The 23,410-nt window shown below is 38.3% G+C and overlaps 1 protein-coding gene across 1 annotated transcript in view; it reads left to right on the top strand.

The window, feature by feature from the left end:
- Positions 1-23,410, top strand: part of VEPH1 (ventricular zone expressed PH domain containing 1) — a 211,604-nt gene that overhangs the window by 109,251 nt on the left and 78,943 nt on the right. The window contains exons 8-9 of the mRNA XM_049709730.1: positions 5,445-5,654; positions 6,226-6,623. Of these exons, the coding sequence (XP_049565687.1) occupies positions 5,445-5,654; positions 6,226-6,623 (608 nt within the window). The remainder of the gene's footprint in view (positions 1-5,444; positions 5,655-6,225; positions 6,624-23,410) is intronic.

Below are 23,410 nucleotides of genomic sequence, written 5' to 3'. Positions count from 1 at the left end.
CAACAGCCTCTAAGGTGATGCTGATTCTGCTGGTCCAGCAGCCTCACTTTAAGCAGCAAGGGCAGGGGCTTTGCACTTTTTGCTGATCTTTTTCTGTGTCCCATTCCTTTTCGTGTTGGTTAAATGAAAAGAAAACAAATGACTGAGCATCTGTATTAGAGTGATCACTTCCTCGTATCAGGACTTTTAAACTTTTGTTCTATTAGCAGATTCTGTTCTCTCTCCATGCCTGCAGTTGCTCAGAATTCATCCTTGAAGTACAGAGATTTTTTTAAAAATCGACCATTTCTGTATCCCAGTCCTTGTATGCTCACACAGTAGGGAGGGTCGCTCTCCTATAGTCCACAGTCTTTAGGATGCTGCAGAGGTAGGAGGGACTGTATGGTCCTTCCTGGCTTAGAAAAAGAAGAACCTTATCTTCCAGATTTGGTATCACCTGTACAAGCTGCCTTCTTTCGGTATCAAATGTCCACATTGGGCAGTAGCCACCTAGAGTTTTACCATTTGACATTTTCATGCCCATTCTGTATTGGGCTACACTGTCAAATCCATTATCTTCTATAATGTTTTCAGCAATCTGGTGATACAGTATCATTGATCCCATTTTTAGATAACAGAAAAGTCATAAAGAGGTTTGCCTGTCACTAACAGGAGATTGGAGTCATAAACCTAGATCTTTTCCCTGGAAGGCCATATTCAGTCTATTTCCCAGCCACGCTCTCCTTTCGAAGCCCCTAAAAAGAATCTTGTTGTGGATGAAATAAACCATGGAGTCATTTCATTTCAGCGAGTTCTATGTTCTGGTGCCCATATAACTGAGCACCTGCTGGTCTCTGCTCTTGTGCACTGAGGCAGTCAGGGGCAGAAGAGAGTACCAAGAATTTGGATTCAACATTGTCCTTTACCTTAGTATTCAATTTTAGCTTTTCCAGAGGCATTACTCATTTCAGTTCCAAAACAGATGACAGTGCCGTGGAGCTGGGGGATCATCTCTGTCATTCTTATGATGATTGATGACCCAAGAGACTGCTGAAGAGTAGGGAACATAACATCCTAAGAATTTAGGACTGTGGATTTGGTCCATCATATTCTCCTACTTCTCCTCTAACAAGCTCAACTCTGCAGGATACATATCCTGGGCATGGGATCATAAGCCAAGCTCATCAAAAGTTAACTAATATTATTTTTCTTTGATTTAAGGAGCCAGGAGGAGAGGCTGCCAATCTCTCCACCTCTGCCAGCTTTATAGTCTCATCTCCCAGCTTAGTGAGAGCAGTGAACTGCCCAAGGACCAATTCGTTTCTAAGGGGGAGTCCCGCTCACACAAGAGGGAGATAGTTAGGCCTTCCCCTGCCCCTCCTGGGTATCCCTAGAGATGCTTTTACAAACTTTACCTTGGCAATAGACACCAAAAACTGTTCAGACTGGAAATCATCTGAGCCTCTTGTAATGTGGCATGTTGAGTTAAAGCCAAGTTAATATTTAGGGGATTATAGAACTCTGACAAAGATTTCTGTAAAATTACCTCTGGAGTTAAAAGCAACAACTGGAAAAAAAAATAACAACCCCCTTGCATGAGCCCAACTCCCTGGCCCCCACAAATAAATGTAAACAGGACCGGGACCTCCACTCTCCACCCATACTTTCACATTTGTGATGCATTTCTTTGCTCTAAAAGGAATGCAGAGTTCCTCTCTCTAAAAGATTTTTGTTTTTGAACAATTTTCTCCTATCTATTTATACTAAATTTAAAAACCAAGAGGAGAAGTCAAAGAGCAGTGAGTGTTTTTTTATAAATTCAAACTTCTGCCTACCGTTTTCTGACCTTTCAACCTATTGGAACAAAAACTTATCCTAATTCTCTGCTGGCAAAACTCTGTGACAAATCCAGGTGGATTGATGGTCAGTAACAGAAAATTCTCTCTGGTCCATCATGTGGCTTTGGCTACCTTGGAGACCCTTCATTACCACCCCTGACCCCTGACTCCTGTGTTATAAAATCTCCAAATCATAAAAACAAGGAAGATCGTGTATAAGAGAGAAATTCTTTGTGGTGAGAAACCTACTCATCAGTAACACTCATCAGCCTCATATCTAGAGATTACTTTTCTGGCCCAGACATTTTATCATTGCTTCTTTACTTATTTAGCCCTTTGCAAATCCCTCTTTTCACTCCTACTCTTGCTCCTTGCTTCTCTCCACAGTTGATATTTACCAAATGACACTGCCCCATTCCCTACTCCCCATGGACCAGGAGAAGCAGCCAGTGCTTCATAGACATCTGGTAGACCTCCAGAGGGTTTTTTGTGGGTGCAGGGAGCAGGCTGGCTTCAGAGATGTAGGTGGTCTCAGTTCATTTATTCTGCAAACACTTCAGGTACCTGTGAGTGTCAAGCACTGTACCAGGCACAGGGGAACAAGGATGAGCATTATAGTTCCCTGCCCACTGAGCAGCAGGGATTTACCCAGGAATAGGGTGGCCAGATGAAACTAATAGAAATACAAGACATCCAGTTAAATTTCAGGTAAAGAACAAATAATTTTTTAGTATAAGTATAATCATTTTAGTATAGTACATTTTTTACTATGTCCCATTAGAGACATACCTATACTAAAAAAATATTTGTTGTTTATCTGAAATTCACATTTGGCTAGATACCTGGCAACCTGCCTCAGAGGCACCTGACCTAACCCTCTTGGGTCAGCGGATGTCTAGGGTTAACCCATAACTTCTTTCATGCCCAGAGTCCCCTCAGGGATGCTGTAAGGCAATCTGAAGGTGAAGGAAGGCATACTCCCAGGTACGAGAGCTCTGACTCACACAGTCCATGGTGCTTAACAGCCCACACTTGGTGACTGGAGACAGGGGCAGGGAAAGGGGGCTGAGTGACTGTCCTCTCCTTAAGTCTGATGCCGTAGCATTCTCCAGGGGACATCAGTACCTTCCAGGATATGGAATATTGATCTGCCTGTGTCTAGGCCATTGGTGTTTTCTTTTTACATTAACACAATGCCTAGACAAGGACAGATAAAGCTTCCAGAGGAGTAATAATAATAATAACGATTAATAATAATAATAAAATTTAACATCTCCTGACTTCCTGTTTTGTGCTAGGAACAGTGCTTCACACCGATTCTGTCATTTCAAATTCCCAACAACCCTATGAGTTAAGTATAGTTATTATCTCCATTTTGTAGATGGGGAAATTGGTATGAAGAGGACATGAAATAAAAGATCTCCATAAGTAAGAAAATTTTATTTAAAAAAAATCAGAAACTGATCCAATAAAATTATTGAGGGAGATTTACTATAATCATGTGAAATTTGAAGTTTTTTGGAAGAAAATGCTATTATTTAAACTGTTGTTATAACCCAGAGCTTTATGTAGAAAGAAAAAACTAGTAAATGCATAAGAAACTATACCTCTAACAACTTGTATGTTTTGAGATTTAAAAATTTGTTTAATGCTCAACAGCTGATATATACATATTGGGGTATACTTTGTGCTTCACAAATTTTTAAGTTTTAATAATCCCAGCTATAGAAATTTCTAAAATAAAGTTCAAAAATAAAGGTATCTTTCATTTTTGAAATGTGATTAGGTTCCAAGGAACCAGAGGAATACTTTAGTTTGGCGACTATCCATGGACTAACACAGATAGAAAATAAACACTGCCCCCAAATTTCTCATCTTGAGAAGGATCTTTTAAAATTAACCTTTGTAATCATGATGGTTTTTAAAATACCATCCAATGACAGCACTATCTTGATCTTATTTGGAATAGGAGTAAAAATTCGGCTTTTAGAATCTTCTGGCTGGAAGATGTAAAAACCTCCCATGTGTTTGTGGGCAGCCAGTATCTTATGTGTGTCAGAAAGGGAAACGTGTTCAAGATGAGCATTCATTCCCATGCGCTGGTTCTTGAAATCTACTCATGTATATTTCACTCAATCATGGGATGGAAAATAAGTTTTTCATTATCTATGCAAAACCATAGGAAGCCTATAAAAGTTATATTAAAAATGCATTTAAATTTTCTCAGAAATAGCTTATTACACAATAAACAGTGTCCTATTACTTAATGTATGATCTACTCTCCTTCCCAGTTTTCACCTTCAGCATCTCTCCCTGGGCTGGACTAACAGGAGGACTCCAACCCCTGAGGACCCAAAACTAGGGACCCTCCCTCAAGGCCAGGACCCCTCTCTGGGCCAGTCAGAAAAGCTGCAGGATCCAACCCTTCAACAATGCCCACCACAGACATGGCCCCAGAATAGGTGGAAAGTAACTGAAAAAAAATCATCAACAGCCCCTCTATGTTGGTTTTCCCTAAAAAAGCAGTGCCGCTAAGAAAACCGAAATTTTATTTTCTCACCCTAACTTAAGAAATATGACAGGTTTACTTTGGCCCTTATGGAAAAATAGCCATATGTTTGAAAAAGCCAGGATTTTTCTGTGAATTTGAGGCGCCTTCCCTCAACCTCTAGGAAAAATACGAAAACCAAGTAAATACACACAGACAACCAACAGAATTATTAAGCCATCTTGGTGAATGGATTCCTAGAGATTATTAACCCTTGTGTTTATAAGGAAAGAATTAATCCTAACCCCAAATTATATGATTGATAGTGATTATTAAATTGAAATTAAAGTAGCTCTGGTCTGGCTCGATATTAGAAGGCAGGTAAGGGAATATAAATGCATACTACTTTTCTCCAATCATTCAGCACCTCAGTGAGCATCAGTGAGCTATTTCTGCAGCTTGTCTGTGGGGTCTTACTCTGTCTAAGCCACTGTTAGCCCTTAGAGAGGTAACAGAGTTATTTCACAAATAGCCCCTGCTTTAAAGGAGGTAATTTTAATGACCCACAGAGTGTTTTATAAATTCTACTATACAAGATATTTGGAACTATTAATGTCATTCATGGAAAACCTCTTTCCTCCAACATAATAAAATTCAGAAAGATTTTTCTTGCTTCATAAAATGGAAGAGTCCCACTGATTTCCTTAAAATAACAAAACCATGAGTTTACACAGTCCATTTGAAATGTTCTTATTCTAATAATTTCAGTACAAACAGATCAGCATATATAAGTTTTCTAGAAAATTCCTGGCATGAATTTCATATGAAAGCATGCTTTGGAAAGCTAGATAAGAATATGGTAGATGACCATAAAAACTGCTTTTCATCCTCTGAATCCTTCAAAAGGATTTCTGATACAAAGTTGCCATAAACACCAATGTTTCTAAACTTCTGGCAGAATACACTGTAGAAGCAATTTCAAAGACCTGTGTCCATAGTAGTTACTCAATAAATATTTGTCAAATGACAAATTAAAAAATTGAGCATGTACAGTTTTCAGTTTTGAATAAGAAGCAGTTAACATTGTTCTGAAGGGTATATGTGATGAGCATCGAATGCAATGATTTTCATTCTTTTAGGAGAAAACCCAGCACTGAAATCGAATTTCTTGAGAAGCTGGAAGAAGCCAGCCTCACTGTTGATGACAATGAAGATCATGAAAAGCTCCAGGTTAAAATACAGGCTTTTGAAGAGAAAATAAATGCTGAGGGCAACACCCCTGGCTCAATCAGAAGATATAGTTTGGACCAAATTTCTAAGGAGGAAAGAAAAGACATTAGATTTAATAGGTATAAATTTTGTTTGGCTGGTTTTTAGAATATGTGCTTCATGTTTGCTATTAGTTTTGTTATCACACTTTTATTAAGTGGTTTTTAAATATCTTTTACCTATAGCAAAATTCATCCACAGTGCTTTCGTTACCCAAAGAAGCTCGCTATATTAAAAGTAGAATTCAAATAAAAGTCACAAACCTATGGTTTATTTTTTAAAAACACTTCTTAAATATAAATATGCTGATATTGAGAATGACTGTCAAAAGCTTTTCTTGATTTCTGATGAAAAAGCAGAAGCAAAAGTAGAAAAAAGAATATACATATGTAAGTTCACCATTTCCCAGCCAGTTTTGCCATGAAACTGATTTTTAAATCTTTGTTTTGGGAGGTAGCCTAGATCTACAAAGGTTTAGCTTATTACATAATGTGTATGTTTTATCAAATTCTGTTAATAGCACCAATTTTCAGTTTCACACTCTAGAGGAAGTAACTTTTGCCCCAGTGTTATTATTCTTTCTTTTCCTTGTCAGTAAACGGTAGCCCAGCTTCTTTACCTGCCTCAGCCTTCCCTTTGTTTGTATTGTAGGTCAAAGAGTTTGGCTTTGCACACCGCGCTAACGAATGACTTGAGTTCAGAGGATGGGGAAGTTGTAGAGAGTGGAGATACGCCAGCCAGCATCTCTCTTTCAGAAATAGACCCACTTGGCCAAGGACATGACAGGTCGCCCTTTAAGGGAGACACTGATGGATCACAACTGGTAAATTCTTCAGTTTCACACCCAAATATTATACATATAGAATCTGAGAATTTGCCAGAAACAGTTAAAGAAAACTATCAGGAAGAAACTCCAGATACAACCTCAAGGCCTGTAGAATACCATGATAAGCTCTACTTGCACTTAAAGGAAAACCTCAGTAAAGTGAAAGCATATGCTGTGGAAATGGGAAAGAAGATTCCAGTCCCTGACCAGTGTACCATTGAAGGTAAGTGACCTGAACTCACCAAACTTAAGAAATTTCAGGTATCGCTAGAAAAAACAAAAAAATAAAACTCCAGTAATGTAAATCGCCATACCCTTCTGGATCTTTTGCAAAATAGATAATTTGAAAATATGCTTACATTATTTTAATTGCTTTTTTTCCCCAGTAAGTTTAATCATCTTTTTGATTCCATTTGAATCTACCTAAATCTACCAACTCTCATTTTTTCAAACCTCAAAATATATTGTTTCTGGTTTCCCATCCATAGTGTTCAGGAAAATTCTGGAAAGGGATATGTGGCCCCCAAAATAGACTCTGGGGTAGGTGTCCAACCAGAGGCATTTTCAATCCACATAATCATGCAAGAAAGCTATGGGCAGCATCGAGCTCCAGGAGATTTTCCTTCTATTCATTCAGCAAGCACTTATGAAGCAGCTACCGTATGCCAGGCACTGTGCCAAAGGTTCAGTTATGAACCAAACAGACGCACTCCCTGATCTCTTGGAGGTTAGACTATCGAAAGAAAAGATCGAAGCCATAGTCAGGAGGTGATGCAAGGTCAGGAGCCAGTGAGAGTGTGAGCTAGTCAGAAAACAACGGACAAAGTAAGAAAAGAATGTCAGGGCCGGAACTTCCCTGAGGTGCCCCATTTAAGGAGTTGCCAAAAAAGCTCAGTAAAATTTTAAGTAAAGTCAGAATTAGTAACAACATCTTGCCAAGCCATAATGAGCTGAGGCAAAAGGAGGTAAGTAGTAATATTGAGCATGTCTTTATTTACAGTTTTGATATTTTGTTTATCATGGACTTTTTGTATTAATTTTGATTTTTAAAAATATTATTTATCTTGACTACTAAATTTTCTGGTGCTCCTTTAAATTCTGTGCCCTAGTCCTGACCCCGGGAAAGATGATGGGTTGGAGACACAGGTACTAAAATGGCAGAGTGTCCAGGGCAGGCTTACCCTTCTGGTAGTGGGTTGAGCAGGTGTGGATGGCTGCAGGCACTCTCGGGCTAATTAGATCTTTCCTACAGTCACTCTTAAGCAGCAGCCATGTTCTTCCCTTGAGATTTAGATTAAGGTCCTTGCCCACTCCTAGGACATAACATCTTTTCACAGGTTTCAGCTCTCATAGAAAAAGCCAGGCAGCCTCTCTTCTAGAAAGAAACACAGCTGAAGGATGGGGAATCCAATTTATATTTACCCACCCACTGACCATCATCCCCTTTCATGTTTAGGTACTAGGAGGGTTTTTTCATACTCTACTTTCTATTCCTTTCTCCCACTCCATATCAGAGGAAGGTGGATTCTCATGCTACCAAAGGAAAAGGGCGGTTCAAGCATTTTGTAATGACAAATATTACTGTTTAGCATGTTTGTATAGAATCTGACATTTTCTCTTTTAAAAAAACTGAAGTATAGTAGATTTACAATGTTGCGTTAGTTTCAGGTGTACAGCAAAGTGATTCAGTTATACATAAATATATATGTGTGTGTGTGTGTATATACATATATTCTTTTTCAGAGTCTTTTCCCTTATAGGTTATTACAAAATATTGGGTATAGCTCCCTGTACTATACAGTAGGTCCTTGTTGGTTTATCCATTTTATATATATGTATTAGTGTGTATATGTTAATCCCAAACTCCTAATTTATCCCTCCCTCCCCCTTTCCCCTTTGGTAACCATAAGTTTGTTTTCTATGTCTGTGGGTCTATTTCTGTTTCGTATATAAGTTCATTTTGTATCATTTTTTTTAGATTCCACATATAAGCGATACCATATGATATTTGTCTTTCTCTGTCTGGCTTACTTCACTTAGTGTGGTGATCTCTAGGGAATCTGACATTTTCAAAAGTGTTTACATTAATTTATTGATTAGCCTTCTTAAAACTCTTTTTTGAAATGGTAACAATAGAAGTGATATTGCTCATATTCAATATAAGTTTTGGATAATTAAGTACACCAGGACTTGAGAATGGCTAAAATCAATAAGACTGAATTAACACACTCTTAACAATTGCATGCTTCACTAATTATCTATGTATTTAACACACATGTTGGAGAATTTAATATAAGAAAGGTTAAGTGAATTTCCCAGTTTGACAGAGGACGTCTGTAGCAAATATAAAGTTAGATACATTTTCATCTACTGGAATAGTTTGTTTTTTTTTTAAGTTTAGCTTAAATCATTAAAGATGTACTATACAGTGAGGTTTAATCTTGTGAAAATGTGAAAGAAGTCTGGCAGAGTTACTTCAAGCATCTAGTTGTCAAAATGATATTTCTTATGGCCTTGAATTCTTTTGGGAGTTTGAGAGTTAACTAGGGGACTTGGGTTTTTTCCACAAAATATTGAATGAATCCATCATCTTTACTTAAAAAAAAAAAAAAAAAGTTTTTTCTTTTCATGTTTTCTACCAAGCATGGCCTAGAACTGAGAATGTATTTTTTTAAGTTGACATTTTGGATTCATTCATGCTTTTGTAATTTCCTGGAAGTTCCTGGGAAATGCCTTGCACTGAGATATGAGTGAGGGATTGAAGATTTATATGACTCACTGTAAATACATCCACGGAGAAGGGACTGGTACTGACTGCAGGGGACACATTGTTATTATTTCAGATTGTGTAAACCACTCAGCAAAACTCCAGCAGTCATCTGGCTGACACAGTTTTGCTTATTGTCATGAGATCACTCAGCTCAACAATATTGTGTTTCTTTCCTTAAAAATTTAATGAAAGATTTAGGCTTAGGATTTGTGTTCTGTTTAATGTATTGTTGGTATAAAAGAGGGATATTTAGTCTTTCTTGCTAAATTATGCAAAGTAATCAAGAAACATAGAGGAGAACCATAAAAACCACTTCCACACTATTAAAAAGACAAATAAGCCAGCAGGAAATAAGAACAACAACAAAGAATTAAGAATAATTTTAGACTGTGCTAAAAGGACATGACAAAACAATCCTTTAAAGAAGTTCTTTTTGTATTGGTTTGAATCATATGAAAAAAACTGATGTTCAACTTCCTTATTTTGACTGACAAAAACATCACTTTCATATGGTTCAACATAATACTTCAGTAATAAAATATGTTGAAAGAACAGGAGCCTCATAGTCACTGTACAGCAGAATTCAGTATGTGGTGAATCAAGTCACAAATAGCATTCTTGTCCTCAGTCAGCCATCTTATTACTGCATGATATTGATCACAGTGGGAACAGGCAATGGGCAATAGATCAGCACAAATCTATCATCATATTTGGAAAAATTGTCAAACCCCAGGTCTTACTGAAGCTGGGTCAGCAGTTCATTTTGGGTATGAAAGCCTGTTATTCCCTAGTCAGTTATTCTCTCCTGGGCTCCATTGACCTCTGGCATAGGAGCAGGTTTGCCAGCCACTGAAAGTTAATGTATTCATGTGCAGAGTGATAGTCTAATACCTGCCTGATTATGTTTACATAAAAGACCAGAGGAATTTTGTTCATCTGGCAAGGGGTATTTTAAAAATCTGAATCACTGGTATTCATTTATGTGAACAAAAATGATTTAGAGGTTAAAAACAAAGCACATGGTATTGAAATAAATCCTTGAAAATCTGGCCCATCACTGGAGTTCTATAAAGGAAGATATAAAATCTTACAAGAACCCATCAATGCTGCCTTGGTTCGCTTTGAAGTATTTCCTGATTGAGTGAAAATACATCCCATCTGTAGAGCACATCAGCAAAGCTGACTTGCAGAAAGCTAATTTTAAAGCTGGTAATGTGGTCCTTTCTCTAATAGACCCACATGAGTTGATTTTTCTTGACTCGAACAGATATGAGAATTACAAAAATAAAATACAGCTCATTGTAAATATCAAGAAGCAGGTGCTGTTTTCATAATTAATTATAAATAAGGCTTCCTTATTGAAATTTTGCATGTAGTCAAGTCCAGCCTCATATTGGGATGACCGAGGAGACAAAGCCCACACCAGTCTTTTACCTCTTTCTCCTCAGTTGGTCCAATCTGGAGGATAATGATAACACTGATCCCCTTAATGGTTCTGGGGGAGGTTTCTTTCTTTCTTGTTTAGAATAGATTGGTTTAATCCTAGGATTAGAATCATTTACCCATGGGAAGAGTTGTAAGATATGCAGGTAGAGAAAAATCCTAAAGTTTTTCCACACAATTTGAGAGGGAAAACAACAAAATAGGAAGATGTCACAAATTCTCTGGAACCTCATTTCACCAATGTGGTCCACTGAACTCGTTTGGAGAACACTTGTTAGGGAAAAAATTTTCTAGAGAATTTTTCTTGGTGCTTTGGAATTTATCTTGGGTGACCTACTCACCAGTTCCCATTTCTCCAGAGTGGATTTGAATCAAAAGAAGACAGGTAGGATGGTGGCAGGGTTCTCCCCTTCACTTTCTCCTGCCACACACATCCTGCTTTCTGTAATCTACATTGGCCCATGAGAAACACCCAAATAATATGAAAAGACCCCTTCTGAACTCCTCTATCAAGTTAACATCAAGTCACTGCCCTTGTTCATCCCCAGCCAAGAGTAGCTGTAAGGCCTAGACAGATACAATGTCACTGGTAAGGATGTTATGCACTTAAATCCACAACCTAACTTGTTCTCCTAGAGGGCATCAGATAACTTTATTTCTCATTAGTTATATTTTCACAAGCTCTTATTAAAAAATAAAAAGTTTGATTTCCTTTGCACATTCAAATAAATGACTAAAGAAAAATGCCCTAACTGTGCTATTGGACAAAGAAGTGTGCTGCTTATTTGCATACTTGCATTTGGTTTACCTGATATTATCTATGGATGAGATGTTTATTCATCCAGCTAGGAAACAGTGCAAAGTGAGATTGATAAGCACGTTTTGTATGGAAATTGGGAGAAATTATCTGTCAGTAAATGAAATGAGTCAACTAAACTCTTGAAATGGCTAGTTCCTCTAATATAGTGTCCACCTTGGGTAGGTGTCTAATGGATTTAAAGGGACTGTGCTAATAAATAAACAGAAGCAAAAGTAAGTACATAAACTGAGCAAAAAATGCATAGGAGTGCCTTGCAGTATATCTCGCCCTAAAAGTAGCCACATTAAAAGAAGAAGAAAGAGGAGGAAGAAAAGGAGGAGATAGCTAGGAGCAGAAGTAGTCCGCTGTGACATATTTCATATTCTTAAATATATTCTTCTAAATGTATTATTTGTAAAATAGAAGGCTATATGGCATTATACTTTTATGTCTGTAGTGAGTATTTTTATCTTTTTTTTAGGGAAGCTCATACTCAGAGATTATTATCAGTCTTCTGTTATTGTTGTTTGGGGACTGTCTTTACTCCGAAGCATACAGTGGTGGACAAAATGGTCCTGAGCCACTGATGGTCCCCAGCAGAAGGGTACATTCCAATCCAATTTGCCACAAACCAAATTTCAGGAAAGTGAATGTTATTTTTTTTTATTTACTTTCATTATGAAACTGGCAGTATGTGCCCTGTAGGGAAACAAAATGGTCCCTAGATATCATCAAATCTCATTTAAAAACTGAGCAAATCTATATTTCTGAGCTCTGTTGTTGAAGAGCTGGTAGCCAGGAAACTGGAAAGAGACTATATGGCTGGGTAAAGGGTTTTGATATGACAGAGGAAATGGGTGGGTGGAAAAAAGATGGTTTCCTCTTGTTTGCTCCACATTAACCATCAAACTTTAGATGATGGAGGATTTTTGAATGTTTTTCCAAAAACGTAGGCAATCACACAGTTGGCAATCAGGAATTCACGTGTTTGATAATTTGGTGGCATTTATTTGTGTTACAGTCCATTGCCATAGAGGTGCATATTTACAAAGAGCAGATGAGTCTGTCTAAAGCAGACAGAGCCTCATTTCACATATTGGCAGACCCACTTGGGGTCAGTGAAAAAGAGCTAATTAAAGCACACCAAGTCCCTGGGTTTCCTCTGTCAACATTTTTGACCTGTCCACATTAGAGACCAGTGAGAAATTATAAAAGGCAATTTTTTCTTTTCATAATAAATGATTCAGTGGACTTTTAAAAATAGTTTATGGAAAATACTCATTTTTAGATGAAATATTCACATCAATTATCAATTATGCCATCATTAAAATAAGCCACAAATTCAGGAGACATAATGCCATTGCAGAAACTCCGATTCTGTTTCTCATTTCAAAACCCCTAATTTCCAAGTAGCCTTTTCAGATTGGCTTTTTTTCACCCAGTAATATGCATTTAAGCTTCCTGCATGTTCTTTTTTGTGGCTTGATTGCTCATTTCTTTTTAGTACTGAATAATATTCCATTGTTTGGATGTATCTACCATTGTAGTATCATATAGACTAGTTTTACTGCCCTAAAAATCCTCTGTGCTCTTCCTATTAATCCTATTAATTCACCCATTAATTCTACAAATATTTCTGAGTGCCTACCACATGCCAGCATCATTCTAGGAACTGGGAAACATCAGTGAACAAAACAGGCAAATATCCTTGCCTTCACAGAGACTGTTCTAGTAGGAAAAGACATACAATAAATAATAGACATGATAAATAAATAAAGTATGGAGGACGTTAGAAAGTGATAAGTGCCATGAAAAAAGTAGAAATAGAGCTGGCTAAGAAGAAACAGGACAAAGAAAAGGATTTACATTGTGTGTGTGTGTGTAGTTCTAGAAGGACACCCGTCAAACTATCACCACTGGTTTTCTCTGAAGAATCAGATTGGAGATGGGAGTGCAGAAAAAGAGAGGGAAAGAGAAACTTGCACATTTTAAAGTATACATTTCTTCAAGGTTTGGAATTTTGTAACAGTTTTATAACAACAATTTTGTAACTCCCTTCAGTAATGAAAAGACATGCTGATAACTTGGACCCAGGTGATAACTCCAGACTCCTCAGAGTCCTGTCTGCCCAGAGTCTATAGAATTGAGTTGAGGTCCTAACTCTGCTGTTGGGCAGCTCCAATTCCTCCAACAGATTACTTGATCTCCTGTGACACCAGTTCCTCACATTTATCCCAAGAGTATATTACAAGGTCATGAGATTTCAACCTGTGCTTCCTGAAGACCATTGGGGCCCCTTCAAAGGGCCTCGGACACCCCATCTTTCTTTCTCTGCCCTGCAGACAGAGCACCTCTCATGTACCTGGTGTTACACGTTGGTCTTCCTGATAGGTGTTTAAACCAAGAATTCTACAGCTTAAAGAAACTTGAAAAGCACTGAGCTGCATCATTTTTAAGGTCCTTTTTTAAGGTGCCTTATGTTCTAAATTAATTCTAAGTGTCTTATGTCAGAGCTGGCAAAATGTAAAACGTCCGTTATTTGACAACTTTTTGTTTGTTTATTGAAGTATAATTGATTTACAATGTTGTGTTAGTTTCAGGTGTACAGCAAAGTGATTCAGTTTTATATATAAACTATATATATATAGTTTTTCAGATTCTTTTCCATATAAGTTATTACAAGGTACTGAATATAGTTCCCTGTGCTATACAGTAGGTCCTTTTTATTTATCTATTTTATATACAGTTGTGTGTATCTGTTAATCCAAAACTCCTATTCCCTCCCCCCACTTTCCCCTTGGTAACTGTAAGTTTGTTTTCTGTCTATGAGTCTATTTCTGTTTTGTGAATAAGTTCATTTGTATCATTTTTTTTAAGATTCCACATATAAGTGATATCATATGATATTTGTCTTTTGGCCACATTTTTAATCATCCTCAACTTTATTGCTAATTTTATATTTCTAATGTAAAGTTAAACACTTTTCTTTTATGTTATTTTCTGTGCTTTGTCCAGATATCTGTATCTGTCAATTTATAATAGTTTGTTGGGAGAAAATAAGCCAGATTGTTAAATACTTTTTTTTTACCTTTTTTTTTTTAATTGATATATAGTTGATTGTTCAATACTTTTGAGGCCTGTCTCACTATCTGCCCAGATTTATCAGTATCTATCAAAAAGCCAATGACCAATCATGATCAGTAAATTAGTGCATTGTGTCTGTCCTAGCTGGTCTATTTCTATTCAAATTGTTTGGTTTACCTTACTTAACAGAAACCAATCTTATTTCAAATTGTGTAGAAAGGAGCCTACAAAAATATATAATAAAATAAAAAGACATAATTTGCTCAATTTAAGGGGAACAAAACAAACATATAGAAATAAATCCAGTAGTTGAGTTATTTTTCAGAACTGTATCCCTGGAAATTTTCACAGTTTCTAAATGTGGTTTGCAAATTTATTTCTGAGCATTCTAGCGGCCATAGTAAGGAGGGAAATAAAATTAGTTTAAAAAAATCTGGAGTGTCCATAAGTAAAAGTATGATAATTGCTCATGGGGGAAAAAAAGAAAGCTGTTTATTTATTTGGTTGATAAGGCTGTGCCCAGTGAATCTAGATCATCAAAAAAGGTATTTACATTATGCAACAAACAGTTAACCACTAAACACAACAGTAGAGTAGTGGTTCTCAACTGGAGGCAATCTTATGGCCAGATTGGGGACTTTTGGTTGGGGAGGTGAGGTAGGTGCTACTGTCATCTAGTGGGTAGAGGCCAGGGATGCTGCTAAATATCCTTTAGTGAATGGACAGCGCCCCCCGACCCCCCCACCACTAAAACAAAGAATTTTTCAGCCCCAAATATCAGTAATGGCTCAGAAACTCTGCAACAGAGCCTTGTTTCTCAAAATGTGGTCCGTGGACCAACAACATTAACATCACCTGGGGACTTAGAAATTAAGATTCTCAGGCCCATCTTAGACCTACTGTATCAGCATCTACAATTTAACAGGATCCCTCAGGTGATTCATATGCACATTAAAATTTAAGAAGCAGTACTGCTGCAGGAATGAGAAATTCCATAGTGTCCTAGTAGTAGAGAATATAATTTTCTTCCTTACGGTAACTTTGTGATTTAATTAATTGACTCTTCATTTAATGCTTACCTCTTAATTGAGGAGATGAGTTTTCGTCGCAAGGACACTCAAGGATATGGGGTTCAGTCATTTGGACTGTTTATGGCACTGAATTTGTGGTTCCAGTTCTTTGATTCTTCTCACAGGATATGAGTTTTAAAAAGGAAGAATAAGCTTGGAAGCCCAGAAGCTCTACTCCTTGGTATATGTTTGAATTTGTACTATGTGACCTTCTGACTTTTTATGAACATGGCATTTAGTTCCTCATAGAAGGTAATTTTAATAACTGCAGAATACCATGTGTATCAAATATGTCTTCAGTGATGCTTAGTCAAGTTGTGTAAATGAGTTAGAAGCATTTGGATTACATTTCCCTTAAAATATGCATAGAACTAAAATTAAGCAAAAATATGCTGGAGGCAATGTATGCTTTCCAAATTGCAAAACCTTGAAAAATGGGTTGAGACAAGTATCTGTATGTGAATACACCTACCATTGATATTTACAGGTTAATCCACTTGGCCTTCATTCCTTTTATTTTTTTTTTACAGTAATTTATTTATTTTTGGCTGTGTTGGGTCTTCATTGCTGCACGCCGGCTTTCTCTAGTTGCGGCGAGCGGGGGCTACTCTACGTTGCAGTGCACAGGTGTCTCATTGCGGTGGCTTCTCCTGTTGCAGAGCATGGGCTCTAGGTGCATGAGCTTCACTAGTTATGGCATGTGGGCTCAGTAGTTGTGGCTTGCAGGCTCTAGAGTGCAGGCTCAGTAGCTGTGGCACAGGGGCTTAGTTTCTCTGAGGTATGTGGGATCTTCCCAGACCAGGGATTGAACCCATGTACCCTGCATTGGCAGGTGGATTCTTAACCACTGCGCCACCAGGGAAGTCCCTTCATTCCTTTTAATTGGAACTGATGTCATTGTACTTTGGACCATCATTTCTCTACTAAATCTATATCATTTTTTCTAAGCTTTTCTAAAAAGAACCTTGAAAATATTTGAATAAAGCTATCTTTTCCAGTAAAGTAGACAGTTGAGACTATTCCTGTATCCCCTATCATGTCTTTCTACTGAATTTTTATTTTACAGTAACACCACTTCATAAATACAATTATACCCTGGGGGTTTATGTTTGTTTGATTGATTGTTTTTTAACAAAGCCTTTGCACTCTTAAAAATAATGGAATCTATAGTAAAAGAATCAAGACAAGCATAGGCATCCTTTATATTCTTACAACATTGATATTGTACGACCTCTCCATAATTCCAATGTCAAATGTACATTGAACACTTAAGGTGTTTGTTAACGCTTCCAGAAATTTTGTCATGGTTAACTTTGCATTCCCTGGATTATTGTGGATTTTTAATTTATGTATGACAGCAAGAAGAATTATTCTGTCTTCTTAAAGTAATTTAGTATGTATATAAATTTAAGTGTTTACTTGAGAATTTAAAGCACTAAAACATGAAGCAATTTCCGAAGCAAAGAATAAACTGATAGCATATTGCCATCCTTGGTTTGTTAAAGTGTTACCTGTGAATACCTTTAATGTAAATTATAGTGCCTTAATGGGTAAGGGTACCTATTTAAGTCCAACTGAGAAACTGGTTTTTCAAACTCTTGGGGCTTAAGAAATTCCCAAATGCTTTTTAGTCAAGCATTGTTATTGTTAACTTTCAAACTCATGCACATTTTAAGGAAATGTAATCCATGTGTTTCAAATTCATTTTCACTTAATCCATCAAGATATGGTTTGGTAAACTCTTCTGATCCATATGAAGTATTTTACTGATAATAAAAATCTCATCAAGAAATGACTTTTGCTGATAGTTAAGAAATCTACCCTGATTGCTGAAATGTTGACCCTGTTGACTTTTGAAGACAAAGATCTTTTTCTGGTTTTGGTCACACTCTTTTTCTTCCATCTCAGTTACCGTTTAAAAAAAAAAACAAAAAACATAAACAAAAAAAAAACATGATGACATGGAATCATAGAATCAGCTGGTTGTGGGCAAGGTTTGTACAGGGAGATAGGGACTGGTCATTCTACTCAAGGTGGGCTTGGAACCACCCCTGTGATAAATTAATGATTAGGTACAATAAATCAGTTAAAGTGTCTGAGAAGAATTCCCCTTCTTTTTTCCAATCCAAAGCCTATACCACCATCACCACCTTCTTGGGGGGAGCCTCAAATAATTTCTCTTAGCAAATCATTTATGTGTGTTCTCACTCTTTGTCCCTTTCCCCCAAACAGAAGGGGCTGACATTGTCCAGACAGATGAGTGTCTGGAGACACAAGAACTTAAAGAGTGGTGTGGCAGTGGGCTGTCCCCAGTGAATGTCCTCAGTATCCAAAGAGCAAGCGGAGCCCTCAGCTGCCTTTACACCTGCCCACCCCGTGCAGGGCCCAGTGCTTCACAGCACCAGCCCGGGAGGACCGGCAAGGTTGACATCTTTGGTGGGCAGCTGACCAGGGAAAGAAATCCATTGCAGCAATGTGTCCAGCTGGAGTCAGTCCTTGCAGCCAGCTTAGGCCTTCTCAAGTCACAGATCACTGCCTTCATCAGATGAATGACCTTCCAAAAATGCTTCTTTGTGCCCTGAAAAGGGGATTCCTGGAGCCTTTCTCTACCCTTGCATGAAGTTCCCAGCTGGGTAAACAGAAGCCTGGGTCACCAGCTATGGTCTTCTCAGCCCATGGGGGCCTTGACCAGGTCCAGGGTGGGACAGCAGTACCACTTGGAGCCTGAAGAGATTCCTTGGGCCCTAGAGTAGGACTCAGGGTGCCTTTTTTTAGGTTTCCAATACCTTGGCTTTTAGGGCACTGGTTTCAATAACCATTATCTAACATCCCCCACTCTCACACACCTTGTGAGAGGGTGTCAGGGTTTGGAGTCCCAGAAACGGAGCTGGAGTGGGGCATCACTCCAGCCCCAGCAACTGAGATGAGAAGCAGGCAGCACAGGGGTCTGAGTCTATATCTTGTTACAGCCCAGCAGGCTCTGGACCCTCTCTACCTCAGTGCCCAGCACAGTGCCAGGCACAAAGCAGGTGCTCAACACACATGGCTGAATGAATGAGTGAATGAATGAATGAACAGACAAATGAACCAACAAATGAAGAGCAGGAGCAGGCCCGCCCAGAACCTGACCTAGTAGATGCCGTGTGTACGACTAATGTGCAACTGAATCTCTTTTCGCCAAGTGGGCTTTCACAGTGCATGTGACTTTTCGCTTACGGTTAGGTTGATAGCCGATATTTCATTAGGAAAAGTTTATTGTGTTGTTATGCAACATAAGAGGTTGAAAACCCACAGAGACTGCCACAAATAAAGAAATTAGATCTCAAACTCAGCATTAAAAAAGAGGCAAAATGGTTAATCATTTGCTGGCAATATGTACATGGTATTTTTCAAAACATTTGATAGATTGAAGAAAGTACTGAATTAGTGAAAACTGATCATTGTTAGTTCTATGCAGATAAATGAGCTTCTTTATAGTTACTCATACAGTTAGAGGGGAAAGTGCAGGAGTGAGGCTGTGGGGTAGAGCTGTTAGAAGCATGGGCTCAGGCAGCCAGAGTCGGGGCCAGGAGTCTCTCTTCCACAATAATGGCCAATTCATTGCATATTTGAGAATTAAGTGAGATATGCATCTAAAAAGCATTACTCCTAAAAGCTTTTAGTATTTTTAACTCGAATTCAATCAGTATTCATGTTGCAGGCTCCAGCTATCATGGACATTAATTACATGTGGATTTTCATCTGTAGGAGAAAAGGGGTGAGGTGGGTGAGGGCGCAGTGTAACTCCCCACAGTGCCCCACCGCCCGTATATAGGAAAGGCATGGGCTGAGCAGTGGACAAGGTGAAGACTTCTCCCCAGAACAGTTCCACAGCCGGTGTCACCTGCAGGGAAAATGATCTTATTCTTCAAACTAAAAATGAGACATGTGAGCTGGAAAAAGCTGCCTATTTATTTATATCAATGGATGTTTTTCAGACACAATTCTTAGTTTCTGAGTATTTTGTACCTCTGAGACTATGATTGCCTGAAATTATTTTATGTATAAAACAAACTTAACTCATCACTTATCCTTCAGAAGCCTAGCCCACTGTGATAATTGTGTGACAGCTGGTAGATTAATTGAATTTATCAACCAATAGCACAACTCAGTTCTAATCCACTTCCTAGTGGAAAAAATTCCTAGAGAAGTTAATTTTTTTTACAGTTATAAAAGCATAATGTTCACTGTAAAAATTTGCAAAATAGAGAAAGGAGTAAAGAAAATCATCCTTAATCTTATCATTTTACCACTGTTAGAAATTTTATGTATTTCTTTCCAGGACTATATTGGAAAATATTTTGACCTTTTCGGTAAGGGCTATTTTTCAAAGATGATTCGCTTTTTAATCAGACAGTGAACATTTGGGTTTGAAAATTGTGGACTAATTTAAAAGTACAATTTAACAATTTAAGCCAACAATGTGTAATTATAACTACCTTTTGCTACAAAATTTAAGCAGGATAATCTTCTAAATGGAATATTTTTGTTGAAGCACCGGGAACAACAGACCTGCTAGTCAACTAACATGAATTTAGTATGTGAAGAATTGTCAGATTTCCCTCTATGAATAACATTTATCTCACAGCTATATCGGATACAAGATATTGAATTTAGATCAGTACCTTTTTTTAAAAGGATATTTTTTTGCCATACCTTAGTAAAATATATTTCTTTCCTGGCTGCGGCATTCCCTTTGAGGCTAAGATTAAATGTAATAATTTAAAAAACGTTAACATTCTTCAAACAAGTTTGAAAAATAGAAAAATATTTACATCAAGCCTAGCAATATTAATCATTGTTACCAGCTTCATTCTAGACTGGAGGTTGGCAAACTTTCTATAAAAGGCCAGGTAGTAAATATTTTTGGACGGAGGCAGTCGATGAGGTCTCTGCTGCAACTACTCAACTCTGTCACTGTGGTGTAAAAGCATCCATAGGTAATATATACATGGAGGGGCATGACTGAGTTCCAATAAAACTTTATTTATACAAGCAGTGAGTCAGACTTGACCAACAGCTGTAGTTTATCAAGCCTTGTTCTAGACAGTCAATTTTTACTGGCTGTCACATTCACCTAGAGTTTAGATGCAGCTTAAGGGTTTCTGACCCTTCCCGCATCCCTTATACACACAAGACTTCCAGTAAGCATGGTTGGTTGAACACATGTTTATCTCCACTACCACTGAAATGCCACATAAATCACAATAAAGGAATTAAAAGGTATAAACTTAGGAGAATGGAGAAGACAGCAGACAAAGGATGTCAACAAAAGGTTTGGCCAAGTAAAGGAGATGCAAACTTGGCAGTAAACAGTGCCTGGGTAATAGCATTTGTGGTCCAAGGGAGGTGCCACATGAGAGGGATCTTGTACAGTTCTGCTGAGCTCTCGTGATCTAGGTAGGGCTGGAGGCAGCAAACTGCTTCTCAGGAAAGTTGCACAGAACCTGATGCAGTCACTGCCAGAGCTGCCACACTTAGCTTATTTGTAAAACTCAAAGTAATTGGATGAGGGTCGGGGAGGAGGTCTTGACTCCAACTGTTAACGTTTTGGTATTCAGTGGGCTTTTGGAATGAGAAGAATAGTGCCAACAAGAACTAGCAGTTTAACTGCTAGTGCTTTTAGAGCTAGTAAGCTATTCTGAAACTCTTTCCCTTCAGCCTTCTTTCTGAGACCCAAGGGAACAATTTGCTTTATTTGCAGGGTCACTTCTAGCACCCATTGATGAGTTTCCATCATGTGAGGAAGGAAGGGGCAGAAAGTCGGAAGACAAGAAATGGCAGAAAGGAGGCTTCTGGCTGCAGATTTGCAAGTCTGGGTCTCTGTCCACAGAAGGAAGCTCAGACTGAGGGAGGCTGGTAGCTATGGCGCCAGATGGGCTTATTCGGGTGTCTCACTCCACAGCCCTGCATGAGTCTGGCAGACAAAGGCAGTGTGTTAAGAAGCCGCGTGTTCTGTTGTGACAGATGCAAACTTCAAGGGTCACTGGGGTCATATATAACAAGCTTCAGTAACTCTGAGCCAAGAACTCCCATCTCATTTTCCCAGCAGAGTATTTAGAGAATTGATGAAAAAAAAAAAAAGAAGTTGACTTAGGTTTTTTTTGTTGTTTTTTTTTGAGATAGACCCTTTTCGTGCTCTGTTTTCTCTTTTGTCCCAAAACAGACACTAGTCATATTCAGGTCCTGTTTGCTCTATTCAGAGGGAAAAACATTGGATTTCTTGTGTTATTACTAACACTGTCCCATTATTGTGTTTCCTTTGATTTGACTTCCTTTTCTCATAATGAATCTTCCTATCTTCTCCCTCTCTTTGATGTTCTTGTCTCCTGTCTCAGTTCATTGTATTTGCATTTACTTCTCCCATGCACATCCCTTTCATTCTTTAGTTTGGTCTACTTTCTTTGAGAATGTCAAAGAAAAAACACCCCTGAGACCCCATACACACAGACTTTGGACTTTTCCCCGGAGCTTCTCAGAGAGCATTTTACTGAGCATAAGGTGTCATAATATTGATAGAGGTGATTAGGGGAAGGGGCTGGTCACTGATCTTCAGTTTGGGCAGAAGGTAAAATTAAAATCAAATCAAATTCAGCAGCCCCTCCTTTCCACAGGGGTTAGGAAAGGCATGGAGTACAAGGAACCGTGAACCCTTCCTCGTGGTAGAGCTTTAGCTCTGCCATCACTGCCCACCAGATGCTGCCTGCTCACGGTGGCCTCTGGTTCTCCGCCTACTAGATTTTACATTAATGTGGATACCTGAGGCACCCACATACCCAGGACCATCTGTAAGGACATGTGCAGACAACCTGCAGCTTTTACCCTTGGATTTAAGTGATAATTGTATTTGGGGAAAGGCTGACTCAGCAAGATCAGAGAGAGGTAAAACAGTGGTCATTTGCCATGTTGGACCTGCGGGAAGAGCTTTGGCCATCTCACGCTGAGCCAGGTGCAAGTGGTTCAAGCAGAGAGGAGGAGTTATACACTTAATAAGGAAGTAAAATTACCTCTACCACCTTTTGTTATACTCTTTATTACCATTTTATTCTTGGAGCACAGCATAGTCCCATGGTTTCTTGAAAATTCATGGTCTGATTTGAGTTGCTTTTTGTGAATGTGGTCTCTTGAAGCTGGAGGGTCTTTTGTAAGTCATCCTTCTATATATGCTTGAGAATTAGACTACTCCTGCAGCCAAAAATATGGAGTTTTCAAAGTTCTATTCCGAGAACTGCCAACGGATCTTAGAGGTAATCCAGACCAAGTTAGCTTTGAAGTCATCTATCGTGGTCAAGGTTTATACACATTTCAAAAGAAAAAACTAGGCTTACCAGAACCAGCGTGGTCTTTGAGGACTGTGTACATCAGCCCCATAGCCAAGGTTCTTTCCCACCACGAGGCCCAAAGCTGGACCATTCTGCCCTCACCCTTCACTTTGCTCACCCCTGCCTGTCCTAGAAGTCTCAACACAAACGTTGCTTCCTCAGAGCAGCTCTCTCTGACCCCCACCCCAGTCTAAATTAGCTGTTCCCATATTGTTCTTTGGAGGTTTTTTTCCGTCTTCTTTTTCCTTCATGGTACTTAACACACTTGTATTTTTGTGCATTATTCTTTATTGTTTGTATCTGCTAGATAAAATTGGTAGCACATTTACTGCATATTCAGTGTCTGTACTGTAGGAGCTCAGTAAGCACATGTTGAATGAATGACCTTTTGAAAATTCCTATGAATCTATGTCTATACTGTATTAAACCCCTTTTAATATGTTTTTTTTTAACTGCTTAGAAAAACGAATTTTTATTAGGAGC

The sequence above is a fragment of the Orcinus orca genome, chromosome 5 (genome assembly GCF_937001465.1).
Source record: "Orcinus orca chromosome 5, mOrcOrc1.1, whole genome shotgun sequence".
Taxonomy (NCBI): Eukaryota; Metazoa; Chordata; class Mammalia; order Artiodactyla; family Delphinidae; genus Orcinus; species Orcinus orca.
This window is presented reverse-complemented; position numbering and strand designations above follow the sequence as displayed.